General features: G+C 43.0%; 1 protein-coding gene across 1 annotated transcript in view; it reads left to right on the forward strand.

The window, feature by feature from the left end:
• The first annotated feature begins 3,327 nt into the window (after nt 1-3,327).
• The window catches only part of LOC309453156 (ankyrin repeat domain-containing protein 26-like), a 59,448-nt gene continuing 40,384 nt past the window's right edge, over nt 3,328-22,391 (forward strand). Inside the window, exons 1-14 of the mRNA XM_082076362.1 lie at nt 3,328-3,730; nt 8,534-8,648; nt 8,916-9,089; nt 9,196-9,302; nt 9,815-9,952; nt 10,734-10,879; nt 14,293-14,343; nt 17,152-17,185; nt 17,265-17,337; nt 18,597-18,657; nt 18,814-18,926; nt 19,945-20,092; nt 20,748-20,809; nt 21,804-21,915. Of these exons, the coding sequence (XP_081932488.1) occupies nt 3,528-3,730; nt 8,534-8,648; nt 8,916-9,089; nt 9,196-9,302; nt 9,815-9,952; nt 10,734-10,879; nt 14,293-14,343; nt 17,152-17,185; nt 17,265-17,337; nt 18,597-18,657; nt 18,814-18,926; nt 19,945-20,092; nt 20,748-20,809; nt 21,804-21,915 (1,537 nt within the window). The 5' untranslated portion in view covers nt 3,328-3,527. The remainder of the gene's footprint in view (nt 3,731-8,533; nt 8,649-8,915; nt 9,090-9,195; nt 9,303-9,814; nt 9,953-10,733; nt 10,880-14,292; nt 14,344-17,151; nt 17,186-17,264; nt 17,338-18,596; nt 18,658-18,813; nt 18,927-19,944; nt 20,093-20,747; nt 20,810-21,803; nt 21,916-22,391) is intronic.

The following is a 22,391-nucleotide window of genomic DNA, read 5'->3' on the forward strand; positions in this document are numbered from 1 at the left end:
TGATCTGTTTTCGCTGGTTTCCACATCTTTACGAGCAGCTGTAAGTTGGGGAGTGGCAAACCATCCATCAGTTCCTGGGGAATACCTTTATGCAGACCTAATTTCCAACACTGATGCCTCGAACCTACCACTGTAAAATTCTTATCTCGGGGGGCGAGGGAGTTTTACCTCTGTTTCAGTTCGGCGCACCTCTACTTGAGAATTAACCTCTTTACTGACGAACCCCATAGGCCAGCCATAATTAATCAACTCCTATGCAATCTCTCCCCAAGAGAGACCCGGTCCAGCCTGAGGCCCCCCTGCTGCGGTAGCTCTCAGATGATCCTGGATTTGCATGGCATAGACTTTTAACGAGTCAGGTAACTCTCTAATTAAGGGGGTCATCCTGTCAGGGTCAGCAAACAGCAACATTGGAGAGGGCTGGCGAGGAACCAAATGCCTATCATGCATCAGCTGAAGACAAGCTGCTTTCTGAATGCTCTCAATAAGCTGGCTTACCCCAGAGGCAGGGATAGCAAGCGGGTTTCCCCTCTCCAAAGGGTCTAAACCACCAGCACAATACACAGTTCTCTGGGTCAGGGACCAAGGCTCTCTGTCATCTTCTACTGTTAGAAATACAGCAGGACCCCAATATCCTTGAGATTCTTCCTCAGAAAGCCTTATTCTATCACCACCAGTCAGAGAAACTCTCCACACATATTCCGTCTCAGTCTCCGTAGCCAGCCTGCTGTCAGTAATTCCTGGTGTGTCAAGCACATTACAGATGGAGCAAGCCATGCCTGTGCTTTTTTACGTGAGTGCGTGAAGAAGGCCAGTTGTTCCTTTGCTTCATTGTTTTCTTGACTAATTTGATGTGTAGGTTGAATAAGCTTCTGAACAGAGTTATGAAGAAACTAAGTGCGTATGAGGAAAAAGAGTCCCAGCTTAGTTTACAGAGAGAAATGAAAAACAGCTGCTTTGAAATGGTCTATGGGCGTGGTACGTTAAGAACCCAGGAGAGCTCTGGTTTATTTGGGGTTTTCTTGGTGATTTTCTTTTGCTGCTTCTGCTTGGGATCTTTTGTTTTCTTTTGAGACCTGCGTTGCCCTTTTCCTATCCATTTTTTGGTATGGTCAATTATCTGTTTTCTCCTTGATGCCTCTTCTCTTGCAGTAGTAGCAGTAGCTGATGATAACCACTGCCGCAGTTGCCATCATGGGTAAAAATGAATGTACAGAGCAATACCTGCAAAGGCACATCAAGGATGAGCAAGAGTCACAGCAAGGCCAGCAGGGTCTCTGACCTCATGGGGGCCACGGAGCAGCATCACAGGCCCTCAGCAAAAAAAGCAGAACAGGTCTGGTGACAGTAAGCAGGGCCGCCATGACCACAGGTCACCAAGCCAGGCCATAGGGACGGGCACATCTACAGTTCAACCAGGACATCACGTCCATGGGTGAGGGTCAGGGCTGAGAGCAGTGAGGCTGGCACAGGCCCGGCTGCACCTTGAGGGCTCGCCAGCTTCTTCTAGGCCTGGCAGATGAATTCCTTCTCAGGAAGAGAGGGAAGTAACACCGCCATAACTCAGAACAACGGTATGAAGTTGGCTTTGCCCAAGATCAGCCCTTGATCCCCATCTTAGGCATGAATTGAGCAGGAGGCAGTTCAGCTTTGGCTTTTCTGAATGGTGTCCTTGCTTTGCAGGGCACAATGTGGTAGAGGTGATGCAGAAAAAAAAAAAAAATCTGTAACATTTGCCACCAGTAGTGGTCTCTGCCCATCTTTCCTTAGTCACCTTGACTCAAAAGCAGAGTTTCCAGAAGTGTTTTTGAGGTTGCTTTGACTGTTCAATAGTGTGTAACCTTTTCGCAGAATCACAGAATGTTAGGGATTGGAAGGGACCTCAAAAGATCATCTAGTCCAATCCCCCTGCTGGAGCAGGAACACCTAGAGGTTAGGGTTACACAGGAAGGCGTCCAGACAGGTTTTGAATGTCTCCAGAGAGACATTCAACCACAACCTCCCTGGGCAGCCTGTTCCAGTGTTCTGTCACCCTCACTGTGAAGAAGTTTCTTCTCAAATTTAAGTGGAACCTCCTGTGTTCCATGTTGAACCCATTACTCCTTCTCCTACCATCGGTTGCCTAGCACTAAACAAGTATACTTCAGGGACTGTAACACTCTCTTCTTGTACCGTATAGAACTGCATGTAGCCTTTTGCTACTCCAGTATCACTTTTTTACAACAAAATGGGCAACTACCAAGATTGCAGTAGTTTTAGATATCATACAGGAAGAGCTGCAGTTAAAACCAGAAAAAGTAAAGGTATGTTTAATAAACGACATGTTGATGTAGGTGACCTGGGTAAAAACAGGGACAATACAGGTATAGTCACTGAAAGCTCTTAGGTGGCTCCATTATAGATGCTTGCAAGCTCTGCCTCAAAGCAGAGTCAAAGCTGCCAGGGCAGAGCTAAGACAGGGCTCCCCAGCACGATGATGTGCACCCTGAGCAGGCACGAGCTACAGTGGGTGTCACGGCAGTGAAATGATCCTTCAAAGTCCTTCTGCAGAGCAGAGCCAGCACCTGAAGAGGCAGAAACCAGCCAGACAAAGGAAAGAGCTGAAAACCAGCTCACTACCCATCACCCTTTCTCCCTTGGCACCAGGTAGACAGAGGAGTTGAAGAAAATGTGATGAATCTATTGGTTTTCTTCAGACTTGGCCTGTAAAGCAGGATGATTAATCAAAGTTATTTGAATCAGATGTGGATTCAGAGCTTTGCAAGATGGATGAAATACCAAAAGCCTATGATACTAGAGAGAGTTTTGAGGTCACCCCTCAGTCTCCTCCAAGCTAAAGAGACCTAGCTCCTTCAGCCTTTCCTCATAAGGGAGATGCTCCACTCCCTTAATCCCTGCTTCTCCACTCATTCCTCAGGTTCCTTGCTAAAGCAGCTGTTTTTCAGAGCTCCTTTCATTTGTAGAAGGTATTACTGTAGAAGAAGTCAACTGTCTTTCCCTATTTTCACAGCTGAACAGAAGACACCATTACCAATCAGATGCTGGCAAAGTCCCAACTCCAGAAAACAAGGAGTGGTTCTACTGAGATACGTACAGGTAGGACTGATCAATAAACCAGGACATGAATTGCATTGGAGTTTATGTTCATAAACAGCTCACACACAAATATGGCGGCCGCCCGTTGGCCATTTAACGGCGCCGCTAACGGCCACCACGCTCTCGAGGCGGCGCATGCGCAGAGCCGCCCGCGCGGCGGGCAGAGCCAGCCGTTCCTCCCGTCACCGCCCAACCGCGCCTGCGCCGTCGCGTGGGGGGCGGTGGCCGTTAGCGCTGTTGCCGTTACCGGGGCAGCGAGACGCTGTTCTCTGGACACCCGCCCCTCGCAGTTCGCCGCGCAGCGGTGGTAGTGGGCGGAAGTCGCTTGCGGGAGCTCCACTCTCCCCTGTCCCAGTCCCCGACTCTGCCGGCCGATTGCCTGCTGCCGTTGCTCGCCTGAGGCGGGACCGTGCCCGCGCCCCCGCTGCGGGATGAAGAAGATCTTCGGGTTCGGGTGGAAGAAGAAGGGGCAGCCGCCGTCCGGCGACGCCTCCCTGCCCTGCCCCGCCGGTGCCTACGACATCCAGTACAAGGAGTTGAGCAAGCTGCACCGCGCGGCTGCCAGCGGAGACCTGGCCCAGGTGCGGCGGCGGCTGAAGAAATTCAGCATCGACGGGCGGGACGAGGAGGCGAGGTAAGGGGGGAGCAGCGCCGCAGGGCGGGGGGCGGCAGCGGCGGGAGCCTCGAGGTGCAGCCGCAGCCCCCGGCAGCGACGCGGCGCTGGGGACAAACGGCCGCGTCGCTGCGAGGGGCGGGAGGGCTGGTTCTGTCACCGAGCTCGGCCCTTGTGCTGCCAGAAACACTTCTATTCGACCTAGCATCCCACTGTCGCCTTTTGTCCCGGTCTCGTTTCCCGGAGTCGTATTTCCCTGCCGGGGGCGCAGGGGTGGAGGGGAGCTGGCAGCAGAAAGACGGGGTGCACAAGGGACATCACAGCCATTCTCCAGCCACACTCAAAAGTCAAACTGCAATGGCATAGATCTCTGTGTATCTCTAAGGGCTCGGCGTGCAAGTTTAGCAGTTGAGCCAAAAAAGCTGCATTCTCTTACCAGGGAGTAACTTGTGGAGAGGTAGGCACTGCAGTTAGGAAAGAGTTCTAGTGCAAAATGACTGTGTTTTATCTTGGTTCTCCATGCGCAGTTGCCTGATACGTCTTTTATGACTGTGATGTGTCAGCCAAAACAATAGTCTGATTTTGGGTGGCAGGTACTTAGTGGTTTGTTCTGAGGTTTTGGCACAGCTAATCGGTGCCTTGGCTTGGAAGATCTGGGCAGCAACTTGCAGGAGAAACTGCTTTTTCTGGTGGGTGTTACTCTGTGGGTTTTTGAGTCAAGCATAGCAAGTGCTTGCAATTCTATCTTAAGGAGAAGCCCTGGGCTGCAGCATAGCTCTTAGTGATCCATCATAAGCATAAAGGAATCAGCTGAAGTTTTGGGTCATGTGTGTGTCAGTTCTCTAATGCCTTGTTTTTTGAAAAGTCTCAGAGTCAAAACCTTTATGACATTCTGAAGACATGCTGGTTTTATCAGAGTAGCTCAGCATCTATCCCAAAGACTGGACTTTTGCCAGCCAGCTAGCATACTGCCCTGAAAGCACCTAAATACACCTATATTTGTAGGAGAAGCAAGAAAGAGCATGGTAAGCATACACTTCAGTAATGTGTGTTGTGTGTCTTTGTGTTGCCAGTTAGGATTTGTTTATGCAGCTGGCGATGGGGGATGCAGTTTAAGGTGGTCTGAGTGCTATTTGTGCACACTCCAGCTTCCTGAGTCAAGGTGCCCAATGACATTTGTGGAAATAGCTGCTGAATGTTTATCTTTTTTTCTTACTACCCCTTCTCTTTGACTGTGGCTGATTCAGTCTGTCATCAGGTCTTAGCAGACCCTGGTAGGAAATTTGGCTGGGTTTTAGATTTTAAGTTTATCTTATCTAGAAAGCTTTGTTTCCTCTGGAAAGGTTTCCTTCTGTGTGTCGTGCTACTATCAGTGTTATAACTGAGTGTGAGAAGTGCTCTTGTGGTTTGTGCTAAGATGTTTAATGTTTACAGATATAACCAAAGGAGGCACGGACTGTGAACCTGGAAAAAGGAAAAGGTGGTTAAGTTCTATGTAAAAAGTTATGAAACTTGCTTATGAAGTTATATTGATAGAGGAAACTAACATTTTAAGGGTTAACCAACCACATAATAAGGGCCCACTAACGAACCACCACTTTAAGCCACATAATGAATATCTAGTTTAGAGCTGTATGTAACCAGTTGTGTTAAAAAAAACAGAAACTCATCGAATGCCAAAATAAGTTTTACAGCACCAGCTGTAACCTTGAGGAGACAAGATAGCCAAGATTTCCAGCAGAAAGGGAGTGCCAGTCTGATTTCGGTCGACTTGGCAGCTTGGGTTCCAGCCAATTCATCATAATGAGCCAATGCTGAAAATTTCACTGTGACAAAGCTGAAGGAGCCTTCATCCAAAGACCCCCAAAGACCCCTCCTCAAAATCACCAAGTGACACTGCACAGGTGCAACAGGGGAGGGTCAAGGAGGAGACTATGGAAATGGTTATCTGAGACTGATTTTAGAAGAGGCGGGGAAAGGTTATGAATATGTATAGGCATTCCTGGGGTTATTATGAATATGTAATACCTTACTGTATTGAAGCACATTTCTTATTGTTAAAAGGTATGCGTGCTGGGTGGAGCGAATCCCCCACGCACCCAGCGCTGTTTTGCTTATGCTCTAATGAACATGTGTTTAAGGAATACAATTAAGGAATTGGATTAAACATTGTTTATACATAGAAAAATTGTAAGTTGTTTATTTCATGAGCAAATAAAGTAACACACTCTAAAAAATAAAAAACACCCAACCAAACAAACAAAAAAACCCAACCAAAAAAAAAAAAAAAAAACCCACAAGAGAAAGTAGTGTACGTACATAGAACACTGTGATGATTTTGGCATGACAGTGCCCAGTGCTGAAAAGCTCACCTGAGAGGAATTCAGTGGACAGTCTGGCTGGTTGCTGCAACCCCTGTACACTATACCAGCCATGAGGGTTGAAGGCCCAGCTGTGCCCTCTTAAGTGCTTGTGGCTGTGATATGTGTTGTGAGTGACCATCACATGCAGTTGTGTTTCAGAGCTTCACTGTGTCCTCCAGGGACTAGAAGAGTTGACATAGTTGGAAAGAGATGTAAAGAATAAGAAACGTGACTAGTAATGGCTAAGGTGTGCATTGTTCATATGAGTATCTCTGTTCTGCTCCTCAGGATTTCCAAAACCAAAATCTTGTACCAGGGACATGGCAGGTATCAGACCTATAGGCTCCTTGCATCAAGTAGGTAGGTCCTGTAGCCCACAGGACCTCCCAAAAACTGCACCTGGAACAGTATCAGTTAGGAGCGGGCGGCTTTTCAGAGTTGGTCTAGCAAAGCCTTCAGCCTTACTGAACGAGATGGGCAAAACTTAGCAGGGAGTTGGAAGCACTGTAGGCATGATGCCAGCTAGTCATGAATCCTGGGTCGAAGCTAATCGCTAAGAGAGATTTACCTTGTCAGCTGCCTGTCAGAGTGAACTCTAGAGCTTTTCATTGCTTAGCTTGTAGCTGCTGGGTCATGGGCTCAAGTGCTGTTGGAAATGCATGACGCCAGCCTGCTGTTTCCCTGTTGTATCCCACTGGTGCGGTTTTGCAGCTGCTCAGGCATCAGCAGTTCTCTTTTACCCCATGGCTGATCAGCATAGGATTGCAGCAGCAGGAGAAGCAGAGTCTGGGCAGGGTCCCCACGGCTGGGTGGCAGAGCAGCTTTGGTGTTACTGGAGGTTTCTTGCAGGTACGTGAAACTGTGATATTCCCTGCCAGCCTGTTCCCTAAAGTGGATCTTCTGTGGAGCTCAGCAGGCCTTGCTGCAAGCAGAGCCATCTTTGCTGAGAGGCTTGGTTGAGGAGGGCAGCAACCAATTGCAGGTTTCCTGAAGGCTTTTCGGTTTGCAGAGCTGATAGTGACTTCTTGAGGTTTGTCATGTTTCATAGTGCTTGCTAGTAGCAGCTTTTAGGTGATGGTGGAATCCTTCATAGCCAGTTATGGTCATCGCTCCCAGATAATCTTAGTCAGTCCTTTCCTCAGATATGGAGGATCCTGTATACTTACATGGGAATTTCTCAAAAAGTGGTGGTAGTCACCATTGAGGGACTCCTCCGTTGATGGTTCTGTCTCTTCCCCATCTGTAGCAAGATATTGCAAGTTCTGTGTTCTGCGTGTTTTTCTTGTCCTCGTCCTTGTTGCCATGGAGGAGGCTCATCAGCTGCACTGTAACGAGAAGAATCTGCATTACGAATTACTGTGTTTCTGCATCACATACCACTGCATTTGTTTACCTCTCCCTTTTCATTCCCACCTAGCCAGTGAGCTGCTGTCCTCTGCTTCTCAGCAAGGTACCAAAGCAATTGCAATGTTAGTTGAGCATTTCTAAATACAGACAAGGACCTACCCACAGTGTTGCAGTTCAAAACTGGTGCTGCCATCCCCCTCGGTTTTAGAGGAACTGCAGGATTGTTATTGCATCACCTTCAAGGGAGAAAGGTCCTGTGTGTTTTGTGGATTGTCTCCTTCTCCGTTGGGACAGGTGTCCTGCAGAGCAGCAGGAGCTTTACCTTCTGCACAGAGTGAAGCTTGTGCTGCTTTCTGCCTGTGATTTAGAGGGAAACACATGCAAGGACTTTCTGGGTGATTGTGTCTTTGGGTACAACTAGGCTGATTAATTGACATGAGACCTAAAATGTTCTGTGGCTTGAAGGAGCTCTTTTCTTTCTGACAAGGCTTTTTATGACTATGATAGTTTAACATGTCAGGGTGGTCAAATATTACTTTCCTGTAGTCAGGATTACAGAGTCTTGCTCTCTGGTTTGCTACATGTTATCAGAGGCACTTCGGTGCATGTGCATCCTGTTTGGTACAGTAGTAAACACACTAGGAAAAAAAAAAGCAGCATAAATTCTCAAAGCGCAGGGAAATACTAATATTCTTGCTATAAAACCCACCTTCTACATTTCTGATACGCTTCCGGGATGTGAATAATCACGGAAGAACTTAAGAGTTTTTCTTGCCATAGCTCTCAGATGCTCAGGCTTTGGTCTCTGTTGTGCCTTGTGTGTTGTCCTGCTGGATGCAGTGACCACTGCCTGGGCACAGGAATCTGTTTGTGCAGGGTCAGTTTTACGGTGAGGGAAATGTCACCTTACAAAGTGGACTCTCTGGAAGGTTTTTGCTAGCCAGCCTCAGGCATATGGTGTGCAGCTGCTGTTACTTGTAATCTTTTGCTGTTACAAAATCTTTTTTTAAGCTTACTTTTTACAAAGTGAAACTCATGGTCATATCAATTTATCCCAGCCTGAAATATTTCTTTAGTTGTCTGCCTGTGCTAATTTAATATATTTAATTTTTAGGACACCTCTGCATCTCGCCTGCGTGAATGGCCACGTGGATGTTGTTACATATTTGGTAGAAAGCAAGTGTAAGCTAAATCTTCTTGACAGTGATAACAGATCAGCCCTGATGAAGGTATGTGGAATATGTTATGTGCTTGTATGTGGGGCTTATGGATTATGCACTAAATGATGTATCTGGCAGGATTCTTTACACAGCCCTATGGAGAAACATGCATATTGTGGTGGATTGGCATGGAATAGGCATATATTACTGTTAGGGAATAGAGTGCATGAGCTAATCTTAGAAGGTGCTCTTATTTTCCAGCATTGGGAAGCTGGGGGAATGGTAACAGAGTGAAATGTAAACGCTGGAAGTTTTTCCTTTGTGTGTTGTTCCCAGGCAGTACAGTGCCAGCAAGAAAAATGTGTGGCTATTCTACTAGAACATGGTGCTGAACCAAACCTGCCAGATGCTGATGGCAACACTGCCCTGCATCTGTCTGTCATCTCTCCTAATACAACTGTGGCAGAGCTGCTACTTGATTATGATGCCAATATTGAGGCCCAGAATAAGGTAAATTCTTGTATTTGTTAAGGAAATTCTTTCAAGAAATTGCATTAATATTTCTCTTCCAGGTTTTTTTTTATTTTGAACTTTATTTATTTATCTGTCCTTTCAGGAGGGATTTACTCCACTTGCTCTTGCTATCTCTGAACACCAGGAAGAGATAGTAGAATTTCTCCTTGGGCACGGAGCTAACGTGCATGCTCGAGATCAGCGTGAAAGGTGAGGGGTTAGTCAGAACACTACATGAGTCTCTTTAGTACTGTCTAAGCTGGATTGATGAGAGGCATGAGAATGAGCTCTTAAAGAAAAAAATCAGGGAACCACACGGAAAGGGCTATTTCTGTGTGACTTTTGAAAGCAGGTCTGCACTTGACTGCTGTCATACCTCAGTGGATGCTTTCTGCATTGAGTTTGCAAGAAGGCATTGGCTGTGATGTCCCTTCTGGCAGGAAACGTGCCATTAGCTCAGCAGTGTTGCCTCAATTTGAAAAAAACATCTGTGCAGCAGCATAAGTGTTGTCTGTGTGGAAGCTCTGTGTGAAGATTGAACTTTTGTTTTGACTTCCTCTCCCGTTTTGCTGTTGTTTTTAATACTTAATGAAAAACACTTTTTCTTTTGTTCATTTTGAAGTAATTGGACAATACTATTTTTTGAGAGCAAATAGGAATAAAAATAATTACAGTGTCTGTGTGAAAGGATCTATTTTTTTATCATATTTTGGATGTTTCAGAACACCACTTATGATTGCTGCTTCTGATGGGGAGCTTAATTTGGTCAAGCTGCTTCTTCGGTATGGTGCTGATGTTTCCCATACAGACCCTCATGAATGGACAGCTGAAGATTATGCTGTTATTCATGGATATTCTAGGTAATTTTTTAACTTTTTCTAATGATAAAGTTGTCAGTTATCAGCGTGGCTTTGGAACATCTTTGGTAACAGCTCAAAGGTTTAATGGTGTGTTGAGACCTGTCTAGATGCTGTGCTCAGTGGCATCTTCCAATACGTATTGTTCCTGTGTCTAGTGTTAATTTGGAAGTTGAGGAAAATTTCCACCCAGAATTCTCTCTTAGATTTCAAGTTTTGTTGCCAAGCTTCCATTTGACCAATAAAAGCTCTAAAAAGTGTCTGTGTCTTACTGTTATCCAGTGGTGGAACTTGGCAAACTGAAATGCATGTAAACCCTCTCTCCAGACCAGCACTACTGTCTTTACTGACTTCCATTACAATGCCCACGAACTACCAGCCTTTTATTTTAGAGGAGGTCTAACTGATATCCCTTTTGTTAAAATGTTAAGCAGTTTTAATCCTGTCTGCATAGCTTTGTTCATGTGGGTGTTCCTTCTCTAAGGTGGTTATGTGTGCTCAAAAACCAGGCTGAAAAAAATGTACCAAGCAGGAGTTAATAACTTTGTTGGGATGAATATCCGTCTCTAGAATTAATATGACTGTAAGAGATATTGAAGTATGTAATAGTCATGCCATAAGTTCTGTGTGTATTACCCTGAGCAAATACATACAAGTATATTAATTCATATGGCTATGAATGTGCACAGGATGGATAATAAATGGCTGCTAACTATTCTGTTAGATGGTATAAGCAAGTATATGGTTATTTTTGCCAATATATTTCCTTTCTTTCTCTCTACAGTCTTAGTGAACTACTGGCACAACACGCAGACTCAGAAAACACAGCAGAAGCTTCTGCAGGTGCTGTGCCAGGCCTCCCAGTACTTAGCATTCCTCCCTGGGCAGGAACTGCTGGCATTATGTTGGGTGCACCTGCTGTGGACAGAGGTAGGATCCTTAATCATGGAGGAGCTCAGGAGGAAAATCACTATGGCCTTTTCTTTAGGTGTTTTGTATGTTAACGCTTGTTGTGTTCACCATTGACTTCAGTGGAGGTGTCAGTGAGAGTAGGACAAGAAGTTTTGTGAATGCGCTTACTTGTTGCTAGTTGGAGATGCTTCTCGTCAGACTGTGAATTGGGATTTTTGTGTTACGTGTCCACTTAGGGCTTGTTCCCTTCCGCCTGCCAGACTGCCCATCTCTAGATTGTTTTTCTAGAGAAAGAGAGAAGTGGGACAGGGAAGAAACTAGGCGGGAGTGGTTTTGTTTTTCAGATGTGTACTTTTACCTGTAGATGGCCATTCAGATTGTGAAAATCCAATCGTAAAAGCAGTAGGTTCATCCTGAGTAGTTGTTCATCTTTCTGTAGTTAGGAAGTAACAGATGAGTTAACAGGAAGATAAGTCCTGTTGATTTCCACAGAGTTTGTGTGTCTTTGTGTTGTCTTTGTTAACAACAACAACAACAATGCACTGTGTATACTGTATCTTCTTGGACATCGTTTGATTTACAATGAAAATAATGGGTTTCTTTCACTTTCAGTAATTTTATGAAATAAACTTAAAAAATCTGTATTACCTCATGATCCAGAAAAAATCAGCTAAATTGACCTGTGATAAAAAATAATTAACTCTTTCAGTGAGTTTTTAAAATCCAGTCTATGCTTATGAGCATAACTGTAGAGGAATCTTAGAAAATTAATATTTTCATGTAAACAAAATTGTTTGTCTTGAACTTTATAACTCAGGCCCTACAGTGGGAGGTTTTATTCTTTCTGGTTTTTTAAGGGTGTTATATCAGAACTATGTGGCAAATGGGCAGCAGACACTGTTCAAACACAGTTCATTACTCCTTTTTTTAAAATATGAGCAAGACATGGGATATTTTTCCTCATTGACTTTTCCAAGATATGAGAATATGGGAATTTAATTTAGAGCAGTTGCTTAGATCTAGTTGGAGATTTGTGAAGTTTCTTCATAGACTGAAGGAAGATTTTCATTGTGCGGTGCTTTTTTTGTGGGTGGTGGTGGTGGTGGTGTTGTTTTAAGGGCTTGGTACAGGTAGTTTAATCAGCAAAATATTGCTTTCAGCCAAACAGCACTCTCTGTTACTGCTTCCTGTGAATGTAGATAATTGCTGTGATACCACATTGTAGTGGCTGATAGGCCTGAGTTATTATTTTAAAATATGACTTGAAGAATACTATTGGGTGATTCTGAAACTGACATACCCTCAGTGAAAATAATTTGCCCCATTCCTTGAAAATGATCATACTACTAATACAAGTCCCCAGTATTATGGGAAGTCTTTACTTCTTATGTTCATCTGAAGAGGCATCATAAATGCGAAGAGAATGTTATGCAAGTTAAGGACCTGGAAGGAGAAAGTGTGTGCTGTTCTCAGTCTGCTTCTAGTAAGGCTTGGTTTTCTTCTGAGTAGCATGGATCCTTTTGACCTTGTGCTCAGTCTCTTGGAAGATGACCTCAGCGTGTTGAGAGACATGAGTAGCATATAGAGGACACTCGTTGGCGTTAATTCTGCAGTGTCTGGCTTGCACCTGCAAAGCACATGTCCTGCATCATGATAGTCCCTTTGATATGCTGCATAACAGGCTTTGAAGCCTCTGTTAGTGGAGAAGCTGGGATGATCTTGACCGACCAGAGAAACAACCACTTCAGAATTACTTTATTTTGCTCTTCTCTATTGTTTTCCTGGCATCTTCAGTGTTGTCCTTATCCCTTTTGCTGGTTTTGTACTTGTCAAACATTCTTCAAAATATTCTCCTCTAATGAGCAAGTCAGCATACTTAAGAAGTTGGCACAAGCTTATTTGATTGTTTACTTCTTGTCAGAACATGAACCTTTCTATTAATCACAGGCGAGTTTGCAAAAACCTCCAAATGAATGGCTTCCAGCCCTAGCATATTGAATGGCAGACCTTTTGGATTTGAAGTTGGAATTTCTTTGGCAAAAATAACAATTCTGCAACTTTTCTAAAGGCCAGGATTCAGATTTCCTGTGTGTCTGCAGTGGCAGCTTGTTTTAGCTGCTGCACTGCCTATTAGCATATTGTTCCTTCAGTGTTTCCCTGAGTCCCTTCAGACACTGTTGGTTTTTAATCGTAGAGCTCTTGGAAAATAAGTGAGTGCTTCAGTGTGATTTACATCTCCTGAGGTCAGGAAAAGTTGTCCTGTATCACTTTTGAAGAAAACCAAGAAATGGAGATGGGATGCGAAACCATCTTGAGGTCTTTAAGTGTATGTTTTTTGGTAGGAATCCTTTTGCCACATCCGTTACATGTATTTAGAGTAAAATCAATATCAGCAGGACACCCTTCTGCTCTGAGACAAATGTTTCCTTACCACAGAGAAATTTGGTGTCAGGTAGCTGCAATAACAGAACCTCACTATTAAAATAAAAAAAATTTACTAAATAGGATGGGTGGAGCAGGTGGTTGGTGATTTATATTCTAAAACTTCTGCCCCACAATACACAGACATGCACAGGCACAGAAACACGCATGCGTGACACTCACAACAGTCAACGCACCTGTTTTGGTCCACTTGTGGCCTGCCCTATAGTGCTGAGGGAACAGGGTATTCATTCAGACTGCTTGTCATGTCTGCATTCTGGTTGGTGGCGTAGGCTGCCGCATGTCAGCAGTTTAGCATGGTCACATCAATGTAAGCAGGACTCTCTTGTCTTCACTGATGTAGGAGGGGCCTATGTATCAGGTACCAACTGACACAGCTTTTAAGGTGAGCTGGTTTAAGGCAACATGTTTCTGGGCTGCTTTTTCAGTGAGGGATAACAAGCATGCTAAAACTGTAACTTGAATGATTGTAGATAACATAATGGCTGGAAGTTGTGTAGTGGTGGAGCCAAGATTTCCTTCAAAATGTCTGGATAGTGTATGTCCAAAGTTTAGTTGTTGGCACTTAGGGCTTTTTGGGATGCTTAGAGGGAGTGGTTTTGAGTGTGCTGTATGTATAAAGCACTCTACAAATACGAAGGAATTGCGTTTGCAGTCTATGCTAGATGAGAACTAGTCAAGTTAGCAGTACATTTCTGGTAATCTGTTGCAGTATTTCAAAATGTTGGAGTGTAGGTATTTTACATGGAGCTAGTAAATTAAGTTACACTGTTTGACACTGTCCCTTGAGAGTAGAGTTCTGCCGTTTGTGATTGTTTTCATTTCTAGCACTTAAAACTGTAGAGTAGACTCGTAGTTGTAGTACGTTCTCCCATTGCTGTAGCTTTGTTGATGTGCTGCTTATGTTTTCCAAATTTCTGGGAATTGAACTTTATTCTGATGTCACTGTTTCGTCTGTCCTTTTCATGCCTTTTCCTAAATGGATATAGAAATGCAACAATCTCCTAACTACACATCAAGAACAGGAAAATCAAGGAAAGGTATTCTGTACAGTAGCATTTCAAATATGAAACATGTTGTATTATGTACAAATACATGTATGATGTTTTGTATCCTGGAGGACCCTATTTTGATGGGTTTGCTTTTATAAATCAGATTTGTGAGCAGTCTTTGGGCACTTTTTGTTTGTTTGCATGTTTTGCATGAGACATTTGTTATTGAATCGTTTGCTTTGTGTCATCAGTGACAGTTTTTTTTGTTTTTTTTTTAAATATGTTCTTTGATTGCTCCAAAATGGAAATAGACTTCAGTTAAAGGGGAAACATGTAATCCCCAGAGACAGCTTTTCTAGATCCCGTTTCTGTGGCAGGGCATCAAGGTCTGTCTGAAAGCATGCTCATGAACTTCCTCTGTTGCCTTCTAACAGGCAATGTGACCTGGTTTCGATCATTGCTTAAAGTTACTGTACATTGAAAGCCGAAGTTCGGATAACTTCCTTAGCTGATTTGATTAATTATAACTGTACTAATCAAAAATATATCTGAAGTATTGTGTCAAGAGTTTGTAACTGGCTGTTCCTCCCTATCCCCCCAGTTCTAAGAGGCATGTTTTCATTCAGCTTGGGACGTTAGCAGGTAGATTAGACTGTAGAGCACTGAGTTTACAGGAAGCTGCAGAACGTAAAAATAATTACTCTTTTAAAATATTATGTGTTTGTAATAGGAAACATTAAAAATCGGAGACTGTGTTAGTATTTTAGCTAGTTTAGCTTGCACTGGAAGTTTCAGCCTCTAGGTTTTGTCTGTGTGACGTGTCTACACTGAACATGTCTACTGTATTTCATGGTCTGAAAGCCTTGTTCAGGTCAGGAGATGTACTCATCAAAGTTCCTACATAAACCCTGTCTTTAGAACAGACACAATTTGCATGCTTGTTTGTGGTTTACTGGTAGTAGAAGAGATGTCTTCCAGCATGGTATGCCTTTGTTTTCTTTTGTCTTCAATGACTTTGCCCAACACCTCAGTTTGGTTGTCAGCATGTGACTTCATGGGAGGTCACCTGTCTCCATCTCCTGTTTATAAACAACTTCATTTTGTTATGATAGTTAACAAGAATTAGTTATTGAGAACTTGAGGAGTGCTGAAATAGCTGCTCTGTGGAGGTTATATTTGTTTGGTTTTCCCTTTCGTTTTGGGACTTGAAGAGCCCTTTTGTTTCATCTTAGTTGTTGATAGTTGAGATGTTAGCACTCTTCAGGCTGGATTCCTTGAGTGCAGATTTCATTAGGACATCAGCGATGTGCTAGAGGGCACTCTCATTGAGTTTGCAGATGGCCCCAAACTGGGGGGATCATTCTATACGCTCCAGGGCAGCGCTGCCATTCAGAGGGACCTTGGCGAGCTGGAGAAAAGGACTGTCAGGCATGTCTTACAAAATGCAGCAAGGACAAATGCCAAGTCCTGCACACAGAGAGGAACAGCCTCTTGCTACAAAACATGTTGGGACTGCCTGGCTGGAGAGCTGCTTTGCTGAGAAGGACCAGAGGGTCTTGGCAGGGAGTGAGCTGAGCGTGAGCCAGCAGAGTGCCCTGGCGACTGAGAAGCTCGACAGTGTCCCGGGCTGTATTAAGAGCAGCATAGCCAAGAAACTGAGAAAAGTGATTGTCCATCCTCTTTGGCAACTCACTGGAGTGTGTCCAGCTCCCTGGGTACAATTTTGAGCCCCCAGTGCAAGAGGGACTGGTCTTTCAACAGTGAGCAAATTCAGTGGAGGGCCATCCAGTTTGTCTAGGGCAGGAGTACTTGCCCTTTGAGCAGAGGCTGAGGAAACTGGGCTTGTTCAGCCTAGAGAAGAACTGACTTTGAAGGGGACCTTGCCACAGCTTCCAGTACATATGAGGCGAAGACAAAGCCGTGTTCTTCCCAGTGCTGCATGACAGGAGGTGGAGACACCAGAGGCATAAACACAAACAAGAGAGTGTCTAACTGAATGTGAGAAGCTGCGCTGTGATAAGGACAGTCAAACAGCGAGGTTGTACAGTCTCCTTCCTTGGAGGTGTTCAAGACTGGTCTGGATAAAGCCTTAAACAACCTTATCTGACCTCTTCACTACGCCTGTCTTGAAGAGGTGTTGGCTAAGAGACTTCCTGAAGTCCCTTCTGACCTGATTTGTCCTATGATCCTATATCCAAGTTGCCTTCATACCGCTGACGAAAGCTTGGTGTGTAGCATAGAATGCCCTGGTTATTATGCCCCTTTTGTCTGTTGAATGCCCTTTTCTGTGCAGCATAGAGAACTGCTGGTGATTCTTCTACCTGAGGATAAGCTTGAGATCTTAACTGTACTTTGTGGTTTTTTTCTTTACATTTTCAGATTAATCTGTAACTGGGTAGAGCATTAGGTAGTGTAGCATGTAGCATAATGTTATACATGTTACATAGAGTAGTAAAATCTCTGCATGTGATGTGTTCTCATGTGTAATATGAGTACTTCAGAGGTTCATGTACTTAGTATTTTGCTAAACCACCAGCATTATGTTAACGGTTAAGAAACATAGCGTATTCCTACTATGCTTATTTTTTTAGTTTAGAGGTGTTTCTTAAACCGTAGGACATAAGAGTCCAAAGGAGAGAGAACTCTGGTATTTTTGTTGTCTTTTTTAATTCAGTATGGCTTGAAAAATAAGTCGCTTTGGAAATAGATTCATTCATGTTGTCTTGTGTTGAATTGACTGCCCAAAGTTTCGTTCTCTTATGACCTTTAGAGTTGTCCATGTGAGATATTTATATGTATTGGTTAATTTTTCGCATGCCAAATCTAATTTCAACATGTCAATGAATTTTTACACAGCAATAGATGACTCTTCCCAAGGAGACTCAATAAGGTAAGACTTTGAAAATACCTAGCACGTACCTGAGGAATCATTTGAGAGACACAGCACTCATTTTGCTTTGCTTTTTAAGAAGCTCTGAGAAAGAGGAGGGTGATGACAGTTGGCATACCTCTGAGGAAGAAGAACTCGATTTTACCCCCAAGGTACGGTGCCTATACAGGAAAAATGTTCTGCAAAAATAAGTGATTTGAAGGCAAGTTTTCTCTGGGATTGACAGAAGCTGCAGTTCCAGCCAATATTCTTTTCTCCTTAGAAGCAGCCTCTGGCCTGCCAGCCTCTCTTCTGCTGTGAGTTTTTCCCTAAAAGACCTGTAACTGTGGCCAAGCATGCAGTAGATTTGTGGTTTGGGGCAAAAGAGCAATAGGTGACGGGATAAACAACCACATGGTTTTATTTATTCTTGTTCATTTGAGTCAGATTTGCAGACCCTGCAAGTTGATAAGTTACTATGCTAACCTATTCTGTTCTTCTCCAAACATTGTTATTATTTCCTGTAAATTTGGTGATAGAATCCTAACTGCTCAGAAAAAGGGCATTTATTTACCAAGATCTACTGAAATCCTTCATCACCTAGTTCTCCTTTCCTCCTCGTCAGGTTCCTCAAGAGCACTCAATAGATGACTTATTCAAATGGGTCATCTTTTTTCTGCTATGAGATGGCATTCCATGCTTGCATGTAATCTCACACTGCATGTTTTCCCTCTCTTTTGAATGCTTCGGTAGTATTCTTTCTGTCAGCTACAAGCTCTCATAGCTGTTTTTACTGAAGTTCTGAATGGTTTTCAACTTCTGCAGTGATGTCCGGAGCATCTAATCTGTTGCACTGGGACTCTGCAGTGGTGAGGAACCTGAGTGTACTAGTTGAACCCTCTCTGTGATGGTAGAGATACAAGCATGTTTAGTTTTAAATATGGTTTAATTTTCTTGCACTGATTTAAATAGAAATGATGCATTTTTCTGGCATGATTTTTAAATTTAGGGATATTTTAGTAAGTGTACTTGCAGGTACTAATTTATGCATTCAGTCTAGGGATCTTAACAGTTACTTGTGTTATGTGTATTTGCAAGCAAGCATCCTGAAACTGCAATCGTAACTACAGCTGACTTTTAATTAAATATTACAAATATTAAAACCAGACATTAGAACTCTTATGCATCTCAACATAGTTTTGGAAAGAATTTGCAAAAGATGTTTGCGCAGTGTTTTTGGGTGAAATACTTACTGAATTGCATATGTGAGAAGTGTTTGCGTAGTTAGAACTATAGGATGGAGGAAGCACCTGAGCACTATCAAAAGGACAAGCCAATTGTATTTACTGTTCAAGATTTGATGTGAACAAAGGATTTGTTTTTGTTACCGTTTTAAAAAAATTGGTTTGCTTAAATAAATCTTTATTTACAGAAGCTGCAGAAGCCAAACTTGACACTGTTAATGAAAGCTTCCCAGAAGTTCAGGAAAAAGAGTAAGCTATTTGGAAAAGATTGTATGATATCCTGATATATAAAAGTAGACTTGATAAGTAGTGTTTTGGTTTTTGTGGGTGTTCTTTTTTTTTCTTTTTTTCTGTTTACATAACTCCTTTCGTTCACATGCATTTTTCCTTTTCTTATGCTTTAAGACGATGGTGATGGTTCTACAATTGAAAGTCCTAAGTCACCAAAGAAAAGCCTCAAAGAAGAACAGGAGGAGGAAGATCAGGAAGATGAAGAAACTCAGTCTAAAGACATACAGGTGGAGAAGCAGGGAAAGAAAACAAAACCTAAAGGGGAAATTAATGAGAAATTGAAGTATTTTAGTAATGCTAAGTATGAAGGGGAAGCTTGGTGTGGAACTGGAGATGTCTGTGATGATGATCATAAAATAAGTAAAGAACTTGATGAAAAGGTGGAGGAAGCTGTTGATACTCCTGTGTTTTTATAGCTGGGTGTTATGAAAATGTAACTTCTGTGTCTCCAAAGATAATGAATAATGAAGTATCTTGCAAGTCAGTGCCAAAACAAGCTGTCTTTCAAAATCTAAATAATTGGCAAGATTCACAAGAAAGCCAGAATAGGAAAAGCATGATTCAGGAGAAGTTTCACAGAAATGCAGCAAAAAGCCCAAAGCTTGAAAGCCAAAGACCAAACTCTGTTGTTCTTGAATGTGTGGGTGATGAAGATACTGAGGAAGCCCTGAAGCAAGAAAGGGAAAACTTGTGCTTAAATAGCAGTCAAGAAAATTTAAGAGCAGCATTTCACTCAAGCACCAAAGTAAGCATATAGGGATGATCCAATGACAACATTATTTTCTAAGGGTGATACAGGTAAGAAACAAATAGTAAACTGGATTTCTCTTAATACTTATTCTTCACATATACCCATCTTTCAATCATCCTTTTTGGTATTAGAAAATGTCTCACTGCTAGCCAAATCAGTTTCTTAGGTATAAGAATAATATCAGGCAACATTTTCCATATTTTTTTATATTGGTTGCAGTGGTTTTGCAGTAAAAAGAATAGGCGGTAGACTGTTTCTGGAATCAATTGAATTTTTCTCAGGGGCTTTGCAGAACTGGAGGTGAGACTTAGAACATTAGGCATTGCTTTCTACTCATGCAGATTCCCATGGAAAAACTGAAAATCTTGTAAAACAAAGCTCAATAAATTTTCCCTGTTGTCTTACACAAGAAAAGTATTTTTCAAGTTGTCGATGGGTGGCAAAGAAGGTGCTTGTTTCTGCTCTTTCCAGCTGCTTTCATCCATTTCTTTTAGGGAGAATCACCTGAATGGGAAGAAAAGGAGGAGGAGCAGGAGAAAGAAGACACTGGTGAAAAGCTACAAACTGCAGTTCTTGAGGGAGTGAAGAATTCTATTTGTAATGACAACCATCAAGTCCACAACGCTTCAAAAGAAAATGCTGGTGAGAGAAATGAATTAGTAAATACTAGTCCCAGTTATTCCTCTCTAAATGTTAATGCACACTAAATGAAAGAAAATGGTGATTGACCTCTAAGACAGCAAATGTTTCCCTTGCCTGTGAATGCTAGTGGGCATTGGCAGAGAAGGAAAGCAGCTTTTGTTCCTTTTCATTAATTCTTGAAGAACTGCAATTATGATTTTGGATTCCCAATAATGCTATAGGAAGCAAGTACCATTCTTGCTTGCATTGCTCTGTTGTCCCTGAATTAATCTGAACACAACACACACATGATAAAAAATGGAGGACTAAGAAAATGTCTTGGGTGTAACAGCAGTATTCCCCTTACTGGCCCATGTTGTTGGATTGAAAAGCTGTGATTGTTCTTAGCTGAAGGCTAGGAGAGATTTGAGTTAAGCTGAGAGCTGTTTGTTCTAGTACCTCACCTTCTACAGTTTTAAAATGTAGAGGGTCTCTCCAGTGCCACAGCTGTGTGTGCTTGAAAGCATTACCAGCTTGTTCAGAGTTGAGCACTTTGGTCCTTACCTCAGGTCTCAGAGTAGGAGCAGAAGGCATCTTTTGGATGCAGGGCTTGACCAACGGGGAAAGCAGAGTGAAGTAAAACCACTCAGTGTCTCACTTGTTACCTCATTTATAGGTGCCCTGCCAGCCGAGGGAGCAGAGGAAGAGGAAGATAGTGATTCTCCCTGGGATTCCGAGGTACTGTCTGTGGAAGACTCAGAGGTCCCCACCAGAAGGGGTGCATGGAGGGGAGGAGTAAGATCCAGAAGCACTTGAGAGCTTGCTGTTGCCTTGAGCCCTAATGCTGATAAGGCTCATTTCTTCTACCGCTTTTACTCTGCGTTTGTAACCAGGGCCTGGCAGGATTGTTGATTTTTCACCATGCAGCCCTATTCTGCTAACCTGGTCAGTGGTTTCCCTTAGGCTCTATAACCTAGGTGGTTAGCTGCTGCTGAACGGATCCCCTCTAGCTTTTGTAGGTGTACTGCAACCCTTTTTAGAAGTCGGGTAAAACAGAGATATCACACATCCTGGCTGTATGTGTCCTTTTAGTTCTGTCTGTGGTAATAGGCGAGCTAGAAGGAAACAAGCAGGGTCTGTAGCTAACCCCCGTGTGGAGGGGGAGGCTTTGCTTGTGAGAAAAAAAAACAAACTCTTTCCTACCCCCTTCTTAAAAATACAGGAATAAGGACTAAATTATTTTTTTCTTTTTTTGGGGGTAGCCCGAGTTTCTGTAAGCTCTGCCTTGCTAGTCTTCATTCAATCCAAATTGGCCTTGTGACTGGGAGTATCGATGTATTCCGTCACCATGCAGGATACGTGCCTGAGAAACATAAGCACAAACTTGAATGTCAGGTACTAGTTCAGTACAGAAGTTGGATTCACCACAGACCTGCAGCTATTGGTTCGCAACCCACATCTTGAGTTGCCATGTTAGTTTTCCTTTCTGGCTGTCCAGTTTCTCAGTGTGACAGAACAGTTTAGATGAGTTGTAAGGTTTTTGCCTAAGACCTGAAAACACACACAACTGTTGTGATTTTCCAGTATAATACATCTTGGTGTGTCCTTTCCTGGGGTCTTATAAAAGGTGTTTGTACCTCTAATATACTTGATACCATGCTGTGCAAGTTGGCTTTTTGCGTAGAAATGAGTTGAAAATGCATTTGTACCAATTGTCATGCATATGTTTTAGATTATAGAGTCGGATTGTGAAGGTCTGAGGCAAGTATCGTCCGGTGTGTTTCTCCCAGCTGCAGACAGACAAGGAATATACTCCAAGATTGTCTCCGAGGAATGCAACAACGGTAACTTCCTGGGGGACTAGATGTTTGTCTGTAGGCATTTATAGACTAAAGTGAACTTTTATCAGTGTCTGTCTTAGCAATGCTGTTCCGATGTGGGTGCATGCTGTAGCAATGAAGTGCTTACTGTTTGAATTAACACCAGTAATCATAGCGCTTGCTGGCCACTTTGTAAAGGAAGTTGTCTTGTTTGCATTCTGTGTGTTCTTTGGACGTGTTTGTCTTTTTTTGGATTCAGGTTCTTGTTGCATGATGATGAAAGTGTATGTGTTTTAGGACTGACCTGCCTGAACACTTAAACGTTACTGGATGCTAACGCATCAGAAGAAAGCTGTGATCTGGCTAAACATTTTTAGCCCCAGCTTAATTTTTGATATGTTTCTGTTTTGCTTTGCCTAGGAACTAAAATGGGACCGAAAGTTCAGGTTTTGTTGCTAAGGGTTTCTGCCTGTGTTTTGTGATACTGTCTCCCTAGCATC

Source organism: Streptopelia decaocto (assembly GCF_964273445.1).
Source record: "Streptopelia decaocto genome assembly, chromosome: 1".
NCBI classification, from domain to species: Eukaryota; Metazoa; Chordata; class Aves; order Columbiformes; family Columbidae; genus Streptopelia; species Streptopelia decaocto.